Source organism: Zonotrichia leucophrys, chromosome 4 (assembly GCF_028769735.1).
Source record: "Zonotrichia leucophrys gambelii isolate GWCS_2022_RI chromosome 4, RI_Zleu_2.0, whole genome shotgun sequence".
Lineage (NCBI taxonomy): Eukaryota > Metazoa > Chordata > Aves > Passeriformes > Passerellidae > Zonotrichia > Zonotrichia leucophrys.
The window spans coordinates 18,932,713-18,944,523 of NC_088173.1; the positions used below are offsets into that span (position 1 = coordinate 18,932,713).

Below are 11,811 nucleotides of genomic sequence, written 5' to 3' on the forward strand. Positions count from 1 at the left end.
TTGGGGAAACAAAAATACCAACTGTGGCAAAGTCCTAAATGCAACCTCATTTGGTACGTTTGTCTGAAGGACTGTAAAATTATTTCAAAAGGAGGAACACAAAGGATTTAAGGAGAGGAGAAATGTAGCATTTTCATTCTTTAAGACATTATATTGTAAAAGAGTTCCTCTTTTCACTGCAGTAAGACAGATTACAGCAGATTTTTTTTCAGTGGAGATGATGTTTTGCATGGCAGGAATCCTTTGTCTGGCTTAGTGTGTACAGTAGCGACAGCACCATTGATATACAGCACCCTTGTAGCTGCTGTACCAGAAATCCTTTTTTATTAGAAATCTGTCTCATTCGGATTGCAGCATATCAACATCAGTTGATGCTGAGTGCAGCTCACACAGCTGGAGTGCACATTGTACACTCATTTTTGTTCTGAAGAATTTGGAGTTTTCAGAGGCCTGGACAAACAGCACAACAAACAAACAAAAAAAAAATGTTTTGTGTCCACTGCATATTCCCTGTCCTGAAGGTTCATAACATTTAGAGATAAAATCAGTTACTCTTAAAACATTTAACACATGGTGAGAGTGTGGTAGTGAATTCTGAAGTGACCTATATTGTACAGCTCCAGTTGCCCTCCAGGCCTGTCCTGTCCCCTTTGCCCCTCTGCAGTTGGACAGGTCCTGCATGAATTTGGAGGAGGAGGATGGAGTTGGCACAGAACCTGGCTAAAGCACATTCATTGCTTTAACCAGGGGAACAAAACCCAAACCCAGCCAACAGAGGGTCACATTTGTGACACGATGGCAGGGGCTTCTGGGGAATGATTTAAATGGGGGGAAAAACCAATCTCCATTCCAGTTTTTGTCTACAGAGTGTGGAATGGGGAGCTGGCATTTCTTTTATAGTTTATGCTTCTTTGCCAGTGTAAGGCACCAGTGAGATGTGAATGCAATTTACAACAGGGAGAGTGAGCTTGCCAGCAGCTAAAACAACCTGTACCAAGCTCTGCTAGCAAGGTCTTCTTTCTCTCCCAGCTAATTGCACCTTTACTAGAAGTCTTTGCAGTCACAAATGCCTGTGATCCTACTTTGAGATGTCCTGGATCGTAATAATATGTCACCAGAAGACTTGTGTAAGACCAAGGTCTTAGATACTTCCTTAAATTTTTCATTCCTTCAATTCTGAGCTGCCATCCATTCATGCAAACTTGTGAGCTTTTGCAAATATATCTCTGTATCCTTAATTTTGTTATTTAGTTTTGACAATTGGCATTTGACAGTGTCATTTTCTGCCCATATACAGATCTCCACTGTAGAAACATCATTTCCAAGACAATGGAGAGGTTATCACTTTTCACCAGTTACTGTGATTAAAATCATCCATAGCAGCATTTTAGAGCATTTATCAGAAATAACAACCTCTATACAGATGTGTATAACTAACTTTATTTTGGAAAAGGGCCACTATATGTGGAGGAATTTCTTATTGCATTAAGAATAACCTACCTAGCCAGACCTAATATTTAATTGACATGTGTCTGCCATACTGAGAGTTTTATGCCAAGAAAAGATTCTTGCTGATATTTTTAAGTCAAGCAGGGGCCAGGACACTGCAGCTGCATGTGTGTGTGTGGTTCCCACTCCTAGGTGTGTGACTGTGTGGTACACACACAATACTGGATGCTGAGAAAGTGATGTGCCTTTACTGTTACACTGTTCAATGTGGCACAGACATAACTGGCACACACGTCTGAAGTTACAGAAGTTCTGTAGTCAGCTCTTGAGGGCCTTCAGCTAAATTATTGCATGCACATGACAACATACAGTCATGCTTGGAGAGGGCTGAATTGGTCATGTTTGGATACAAGCAAGACTTAAGCTGCTGCGTGGTGCAGGGCAAACTTGTTTGAATCCATCTTCTGTCCCCTTTGTTACTTGTGGAGGAAAGAGGTGCAGACCCCTGTAACCTGAAATAATCATTTTCAATTGCAATCAGTCATGAGCACTTAGATTCCTTTAAATTGCCCCTCTGACAAAGTTAATCCTGTCCTAATCATGGCATCTATGTGTAACCTCTTTGCCCTGTATCCCAGCAAGCAATAAACATGAAAGCCAGCCATCAAAAATGATATCCATCTTACAGTTCTATAGGGATAGGGAAGAATAGTCATACTCAAATCTGTTTTGTCCTATTCTTTATTCTCTTATGTTCCAAATAATGTGGGAGTCTTTTGTTAAGATAGCATAATATAAGCTATATCAGTGCATTGAAAACATTCAGTTTATATTTTAGTTTAAACAGAATTTTTAGCCTGAAAAATCCTTCATATCTTTGTTTAAGCAAAACTTAGTTTTGTATTTAAATGTCCTACATCTGGAGTCTTCCTTCTTCCTTTGGACAAAGAAAACCACTAGATGTACTTAAGGGATGGTTAGCTCTGACAAGCACAGCTCAGAGGAGAAAGTGGAAGGAAGTGAGCTGGGCCACATTCTGCACTGCTATGTTCTTAGCAGAGTCTCATAAGCCTTGCCAAGAGCATATGAGATCTGTTGCATTTGCTGACTTTGGTTATTTAAACTGTTGGCAGAATAATGCTTACAGAGTGCAGGAATAAATAAAAGATACAAGGTGTGTAAAGAACATGAAAGATATGTAGAACTTGGTGAGGCCAGGCAGAGCTCAGATGTACATGGAAGTGTGGGAGGGATTCTCTGTGCTGCTTCCTTGTTCCTCCTTTCTCAACAGAGGGAACTCTTAAGCATTGATGCATCTGCATTTACTGCAACAACAAACCAGCAGCAATGCTGAAAGTTTGCCAGGAGTTAAGCAAGGGACTCTTAAAGCCATACAGTTTCTGGAATAAGAGCTTTGTATACAAAACTATATTGAAATGTAATTGTACAACCTCCGTATAAATACAAACACAGAGGAAATCTGGATGATCTATATAAACAAAGTTTTTATTTCTAAGAATAAAATTCTTCAAAGCATTTATGTTCTAATAACACATAAGGTGAGCCCTGAAAAATCTCCACTATCAATGGTGTTGAATTTGCTTTATGATCTGGGTAACTTACAACTCAGTAGGACATTTTCATGACAGTACCTGCCTTGATGAAAAACAGCAAGCTTCTCCACTAAATATAGAGCATTGCTTTTGCTGCAGTCATTAAAATACCACACAGAAAGAAAACTCAGATTTCTCAGTGCATATAAGAGCGCACATCTGAATTACAACTTTTTAATGAGAAGTTAACCATCCAAGTTGCCTGAGTGCTTTTGTTGCTTCAGTGTATTTTGTGAAAAGCTGATTTGATACAGCAGAGATGCTAGAATTACAGGAGCTGTGGCATCAAAAGGGGATTTTCCAGAGGTTTGGCGTACTTTTAAATAACCTCTCCAATAATTACCTGACACCAACAGCCTTCATTCTTCTTTGGGTTAATGGATTAGCATCTCTTGAGTGTTCATGGACATCAGGGGAGTGCACATCAGACCATTCAAAGACATGGTTAAATCAATGGATCCATTCCAATATTTAAAGTGAAGCTCTAGGATGCCATGTGCTTGCTAAGTTTGCCCACATTGATCATAGGCTGTCATAATTTATGAATCTGTACTTGTAAATTATATACAGTCTCTCTTGAATCTTCATAGATTCCCAGCCCTTATTTTATCCTATGTCAAGAAATTGAGACAACCACTTTGAGGGAGATGACTCTCCCTCTCTCCTCTATCCTTGTGAGACCCCACCTGGAGTATTGCATCCAGGTCTGGGGTCCTCAGCACAAGAAAGACGTGGACAGGGTGAAGGAAGTCCAGCGGAGGGTAACAAAGATGCTTAGAGTTCCCTTGGCTGGAAATAAGTCTTCTCTGTATGGCAAAGAGGAGAGGTACTGTTCTTATCAGGTAAATAGAATGCAGAAGGCCAAATACCTTTTTTTTTCAGGCTGTAGTCAACACTCTCAGCTTGTCTTATCATTCCAAAGTGCTGCTACTCAAAAAATTATACAGGAGCTCATGAAGACAATTTCCCAGCATCCCATATAGCAATTTTTAAGATCAGACATATTTTTCCCATTGTTTTTCCCAAGGCAATTCTTGTATTTGTGTTTCTGGAGTATTAGAGTTTCTTTAGGTTGGGGGGCTGCCTCTGGGGGCCATCTGATTCAATAGCCTTTTCAAAGTAGGGCCAGTATATACCAGCTCAGTCAAGTTTTGAACTTCTCAAAGGATGGGGATTCCATGACCCATCTGGGCAACCTATTGCAGGGCCTGACTGACCTCCTGCATAAATATATTTTTTCATATTCATAATTTCTGTTGTTGCAGCATGTGTCCTGTGTCTCGTGTCCTTTCACGGCACATCTCTCAGAGGAGCCCATGTCTGTGTTCTCTATACCCTCCCATGAGGTGGCTGAAGGCAGCAAGGATGTCATGAGGTTACTGAGCAGACATGACCAGGGCTCAGCCCTGTTGAAAGGTTTCCTAAAGCTCCCAGGCAGCTGAAGAGACTAAATAAGCATATAGCTGGGGGCTGCTGCCCAGCTGGGAATCTAGATGTGCAGAAGGAACTCTTCATCTTACAAACACCACCAGCAGGTCACCTATTCAACATAGCCAGGGAAACAGAAAGCCATGAAACTACAAAAGACTGAAATCCCCCACTCCAGGAGAATGAAAAGCAGCTCTTCTGGAGCCAAGCATTAATATTTTATCAACTGACAAATGAATAGAAAAATAAGTCAAAATTTTTCTGCTAGTTGTAAATGAGTGACATTTTCCTCTGCATGTCTGGATCCTAATAATTAGACCTTTTTGGTAGGTGGTTCTCACTCATAAGCCTATGAACTGGCAGTGAGCTTCTCACCTGTGTGGCATAAGTTCCTTCATTTGCATTCCTGTTTCACTAACACTTGTTAACTTTTACTTTTGCCCACTCTTTAAAAGACATAGCCTATGGAAACTAGGAAAAGTGGCAAGTAGTTTTTAAATAATAAAAAACTAGCCTTAATTTTGTTTTGCAGCATCAGCCTTTATACTTCTTTTAGGTAAGGGAGAGCTAGAATGAAAATAATTTAATTGTCTTGGTCACTTAAAAGCCAAGGAAGATAGCATTGGGATGTTAAAGCTATAGGAGCACCATTTATGCATTATGCAGTAAGCTGGCTTCTTGTGCTTCACTTGTGAATTGAATGACCTCACAGTTAATAGGATTACACATTATTCCAAGAATAAGAACAGGCCAGTCTTACAGATGTGAGCAAGCCAGGAAAAGGTATGCATCACTGCCCTCCTTTTCTATTCTTTTGTGCTCTGTCATCATGTTGTTCTGCACAAATGCAGCGCTTACAGCCATGACCCCATAGTGATTTTCTTTGGTGGCAATAGTACGGGAAGCAAGCACATCTATGACATGAAAAAATAACTGGCCAGTCAGAACATGTCTCTGATTAATGTTCTTAGATGTGTCTGTCAGTCCTAGATGTGTCTTCCATTTAGACTGATGCCTGATCTTGGACAGAGAAGTTGTAACTGCAGCTTTTGTCCACATTTTCACATTAATTAGGAGTAAAACTGTCATGCTGCAGCTCTGCAGTTTCTGGAGCCCATTCCAGGGGACTTCTCCGGATATACGTGCATAGAGAGCCTGCTAGAGTAGGCTCCATGTAACTTAAAAGGAAAGCTTGTCATGTGTTCCCATTTGGCTCAAGTCTTTCCTCTCACAAGCAGTAAATCTGTTACTTTAGTATTTTCAATTTATACCATTTGAGTTAGGGAATTGAAAAACAGAACTATTTAATATATTGATCACTGACAATCATTGTTGAGTGGTAAATGTTGCTTCAAATACAATACAGCAGGAGAGTTTCCTATATACATGTTATAGGTACTGGAGGAGACTGTGGAGATTCCTTTCATTCCATCCTTGGAGGAAAGCCTGAATAGCTCAAAATAGCCAGGGGTGTTCTTTTTCCATTTCATGCACCACAAATTTAAAAGTAAAAAAAAAAAAAAGAATAAAAGTATTTTATTAATAAAATAAAAGAATAAAAGTCTTTTATTAATAAAAAGTGACCACATTAATTATGTTATGTTATGCTATGTTTTATTTTTTGTAAGTGGTAGCTCATATGCTTTGGTGATTACATTTTTTCCATGAAATTAGCTCTTTGTTTTTAGTGACCTTTTCATGGCAAAAGTGCTCTGAGACTCAATCTGTTCCTACAAAGCAAGTCTCAGGATTGCAGATGTCCTCCTTCTTTAGAGTACTGTGTTACTCAGTCTAAAGTAGTTATTACAGGAATCTTTGTTTTAGTTTAGTCAATCCAGCTTTCTCTGACTTAGGTCAGATCAAAAGGTTACATTTTTGGCTGCCTTCATCAGGTTTATCATGGGTCACAGCTAATTGCTGCCTCTCGTGACCAAGATCCTGGGCGACACTGTACCCACTTCTCCAATAGTCTGGATTCTCTTGCTGCTTTGCCAGATATCACTAGCAGTCCTATTTTGGTCTCAGTCTTCTCCCCATTTAGTTGTGTGATTAAACCGTAACTTGTTACATCATTTACGTTTAGCAAAGCAGCTGGCTCCCAGATCTGTGTTCTCTGATACACTCTGGCTGCTCTTGCGTCTATGGCAAAGCAGGAGGATAGGAACTCTCAGCAAATCTTCCTTTGCATCAGTGTCTGGTGTGAGCACATTTTCTACCCTTTCAGTTCTCTCTCTGCTTCTTCCTGCTTTCCTAATCTGACTCTAGCATTTTTGGTCATGCCCAGCAGGTTTACAGAGGGTCCCAGACATTCAGGTCCCAGCATGGCCACCCTGTAACTTTTTTGTGTCATCTGGGGCTAAGAAAACCTTCTTTGCTTTCTTCCATCTCTTTTTGTTTCCTGATAACATTGGTGAGGATGCACACCAAAGGAAATACTGCCTACTGCTTCCTAGTTGCCCTGGGAACATTTGTCTAAACTTGTATCTTAAAACACCATTCTTCAGCGAGATCTCTCCCTGTCTCCTCAGACATACTCAGGCACTTCCCTGGATGGCATATGAAAGCAGCAGCCTTCATTTCCAAACATTCTGCTTTAAACCTACTGCCTGATTATTTCTCATATTAGCCACCAAACTGTAGTTATTTCAAATAGAAATGTATCTACAAAGGTACTTAGTATTTTTTTTATATTCTACATTCCAGGAACATACATGAGAGAGTACATTCTCAGGAGTAAGAAGAAGGAGTAGGTAAGGCTCTTACACAGTAGATATAAATTATTTATCTCTGTTTCCTAAGATTTACTGCAGCTATTTGTGTTTCAATTCTGGGCCAGAATAAGGGGGTCACTGTTACCTCCAGACAAGGGATCACCCATTTGGCCATACTATGGGCCAGTCACACTTGCCATCACTACACAAAGGTACATTTCTGCTTCCGTATGCTCTGCGTTCAAAACAAGTAAAGGTACGGAATAGGCAACGCCTTACTGCCCTCACACCTTCCAAACCTTTGCCCACATCCCTGTGCTCTGTGGAATCAGTGGGCCATCAGCTGCCTTGATCAGCTTCCTAATACACTTCTGGTCCCTTCCTTACAGATTTTCTGTTCAGCCACTCTGGAGATGCTATTTCATTTCCTTCTGGAATGCAAATTGCTCTCCACAATAAACACCTTGTTTTGATTGCTACTGATTTTTCTGCTGTAAAAATACATGATAGACCCAAATACAGTAATAACAAGGCCCAGACAGCAATTGGAACACACAGCTTAATCACTTTATATTATCTTTTTTCCTTCCCATTGTCCTAATCCAGCCAGTCTCTGTTCCTGCTCCTTTGCCAGGAAGTAAAATTTTTGCTTTTCTGTATGGCGCAATGCAGATCTGTGACACTGTACAGAAACATTTTATAGACTGAATATGTGTAATCATGAAGAATGTCAGTCTCCAAGGTTAATGGAGTAGTAGAAATGAGATGTAAATAGTTACTGAAGTGAACAGGCAGGACTGAAGGTTTTTTCCCAAACTGCTGACTCAGACAGAGTGTACCTTCAAAAGCACAGACTCTACATGCTTTGCATAATTGGAAGTAGATTTCTGAAGTCATTGTTTATATAGCTTTATATGACAAATGAGATTTGCATATTAATTTAAAGTTAAAAATTATGCTGTCACTTCAAGAGAAATACTTCCACATTCAGTAATTATAAAAGCAGAAAAAAAAAAAACAAGGCCAGGCTTGAAGCTGGGACAGACCTCTACATCATGCCAGCAGTTTATTGAAACAAACATAGGTTTTCATTTCTAGTAATGATTCATCCTGTAAAATAGAAGAATTCATTTGCTTTTTCAATAACACTGTATCTATTTGTATGAAAGCAAGTTCATTGCTTTACAAAGAAGAGAGAATGCATAACAAAATGACCTAAATCAAGTACTACCAGTGCAAGATGGTAATGTGGCTTTCTTTCCTTTTTGAATACAAAAGAAAATAAGGATGGGGATTTTTTTATTTGTTTCTTTTTATTTTCGTGTTTTGTTTATATATAGAACTGCTCTAGGGAACTGATATTGTCAGCAGTTACTATGTGTGCTAAGGCAAATGAGTTACTATGAGTCAAATGTATATTTAAGAAAATAGAAACTCTTTTGAAATGGAATTGTTCATTTGGGGAACATTCATTAGAGAGTTTCCTATATTCAGATTCCAGATAGATTCCTCTATCTAATAAATTTCACTAAGTTTCAGTTATTTACCTTAGAGACACATCAGTAAAACCAGTATAGTTGGATACTCTGTGATTTTAGCATGCTTTGTGGCCTTAGACTCTTAAGTGAAATTTTCCAAGGTGCTCATTTTGAGGCTAACACTGTGCCTTCAGTCAGTACTGAATGCCAATTGTGTTCACTGGGAGCATAATGAGGCCAATAGAGAGCACTTTTGTAACCCCCCCCGCCTCTGTCCAGAAACTGAAATCACTGCTTCAGAAAGGCCTCATTGTGGGTGATTAGTTGAAGGAAAATACTGAGGGAGAATGTGCAAAAAGTACACAGGCAAAATGCTTAATATCACATAAGGAACGGAAAAGTCCTAACTTCATTTGAATCTCAAAGGAACATTAACCATAATTATGTTACTAGCATGTACTCCTATTTATGAATCTTCTCTAAAAATAACAACACTGAAATTACTTTATCAAGCATTAAATACCCTCTTTTGAGAATAATCTCCCATGCTATGTTTTAGCTCAGACAGCAGTAGCTTAAGAAAAGTGAATGGTCTGAGATGTTTTACTGTATGTGCTGCTGTGTTTGGGAAAAAATTGTGTATAACAAAGATTCCAGCACTAGATCCAAAAACCCTTCCTGGAATTGTTATTTCTTACACCATGTTTCACAGTTCATCTAAGACCATGCATGTGATAGAGTTGCAGCACCAAACTGGTAGTGACAGCCTTTAATGTTCTGCACCTCAATTTTTCCTGTTGATTTTGCAAATGGTTAAAAAAAAAAAAAAAAGGAAAAAATCTCTTGAACTTTGGCATAAAACTGTAGCTGCTACTGTAGCTAAACTGCTGCTAAGTGTCTAGGTGATAAAAGCTTTCTCCTACGCCTGTCACTCTGAACAACACCATTGTCAGGAAAATGTATGCATCTTTTTCCAGTAAGGATAAGGACTGTGATAACATTAGCATTTAGACAAGACACTGTGCTGATGATTGTGAAATGCATTAATGGATGTGTCACTATTTTAAAAGAGCATATCTAATGGACTGTTTATATATGCCGTCTCACTGTACTTATTTATTTTATAGGATATTTTAAGCATAAAATTGCACAGAGCAAAGTAGAACTCTCCTGTGACCTGCTCACCTCAAGGACTCAAGAGAATCCGTTCCCAGCCAGTCGTGTAACACCACTGAAGGAAAATGGACATACTGAACAGCCGCCACTTTTTGTACTTTCTGCCCACCACACGCCTTGTCATCTTATTAGCAGCTTTGAGCACTGCAGAGGATGTGAGTAACAGCACTTTGAACCGCACCGACACACAGCCCGGGGCCGCGCCGCTGGTCACCTCCCGCATCGACCACATCATCGTCAGGGAGGGCAGCAGCGCCTTGATCGACTGCAATGTCCAGGGCACTCCCAGCCCACGCTACAGATGGTACAATTCCAATGGCCGCCTGCTCCAAGAGGAGGAGAATAAAGGTAGGATCTTAGGAATAGCACTGATGGAGCCTGTCCAGAGACACTTCTGATTTCAGCAAGGACAAATAACCTGGATTTAATGGCCTGGCTGTGGTATTTTCCTGTGTGAAAATAAATGAAAGCTTGGTGGCAGTTATACATTTTTTATGCACACCTTGGAAGAAAACAGTAACTTTTTATGTGTTATTTATAGCAACACATAGCAAGAAGCTGAAGCAATTAACAGAAGTTGCAGACAGGCCTCTTTTCATTGGAAGACTTCATGTTTGTTCTGTTTCTCATTCTGTCCTCCTTTGTTCTTCTCTGGCATCAAAAAAAGATTAAAAAGCTGTTTCCCAACTCAAAGGAGGATTCTCATGACATATTAGAATAGTTTGTTGGCGTGAACTCAACACAGCTAACTCCCTGGTATGCCTGCTGTCTTTTATGTGCAGTGCCATGGTAGTGGGAGAAACAGGAGATGCCCTGAACAACCAACTGCAAAACTTATATAGGGCAGCAGTCAGAAGGACAGACCATATTTGAGCCTTCCTGGCTTTAGTAAAGACTCTTCAGTGGCGTTTGCCAGAGACCATAATTACACATAAGCTTATTTTCCTTAAATGGAAGGTTTGGGTGATAATCCTAGTTATACTTCTAGTTATGCTTCTAGTGTTTGAGGGGAGTGTGGGTATATAAAAGGTGTTTTTCTCATGTAATCCTTCCATAGTGATTGCTTTGTTCACAGCATGGTGAAATAAACTCTTAGTTGTTAAGACAGAGTGCCTAACTAATGGCTGACCTGCCAGCGAACTCTGCTGTGACAGGAGGAAGAATCGACCCAGCTTGATGTGAAAGAGCAGTGTGTATCTGTAAGAGCTTACTGCATAACTGGTTATGTTTTACAGTGCAGCATGTTATCCTTTTCTGAGTTAAGCTAGAGAAAGGAACTACTTGAGCTACTAAGCAGACTTTTGAACATGATTTGTGTGGTTGTGGCAACATACAGTGATTAGTGTGCTGGAGTGTTTTGCTAAGGTTCACTAATAGAAAATTTCCCCTTTAGTAAGGCATCTAAATTTAGGTCTTTGTGTAGTCAGCTGAGAGAGGTAGCTAAACCAAACATTTAGATAGATGAGCAAAAACTTTGAACAAATCAGTAAAAAGTACAGATGTAGTATTAAGACAACTTCACTTTAACTTAGAATTTCAACAGTGCAATACCGCCTTTAAGAGACTGCCTTTCTGTAAGAAATGTTTCCTAGCTTGAGAGCTTTCTTTGTGGTGTTAAGCATGGCATTGAATTGTTATCAAAACCCAGCAATGATGCCTTTTTGAATCATTGTTTTCTTATGTGGGTCAATATGTCTGTCAGGATCCACTGGCATAGACCCAGTCACTGAGTTCAATGCCATTATGTCATTTATAACAGCTGGAGCCAGGATACATCACAAGACATCTTGTTATTTCACAATTAATTGAAATCTACTTTGCAAAAAAGGACCAGCATTCAAATTCAAAGAAATACTGAGCAGCAAATACTCTGCATTTTTTGTTATACTGGAGGTGGAGGAAGAAGTGTCATCTGTTACACATTCTAATATTTCCTCTGTAAAGGAGTTTTTCTCT

At 39.5% G+C, this 11,811-nt stretch overlaps 1 protein-coding gene across 3 annotated transcripts in view; it reads left to right on the top strand.

Moving 5' to 3' along the window:
- MFAP3L (microfibril associated protein 3 like) overlaps positions 1-11,811 on the top strand; it is a 33,505-nt gene that overhangs the window by 15,277 nt on the left and 6,417 nt on the right. For 2 of the 3 annotated variants that reach the window (XM_064710662.1, XM_064710661.1), the window contains exon 2: positions 9,807-10,203. In XM_064710662.1, the coding sequence (XP_064566732.1) occupies positions 9,921-10,203 (283 nt within the window). In that variant the 5' untranslated portion in view covers positions 9,807-9,920. Of the gene's footprint in view, positions 1-7,193; positions 7,241-9,806; positions 10,204-11,811 lie in introns of all 3 variants that reach the window. The other variant, XM_064710660.1, reaches the window with a different exon arrangement.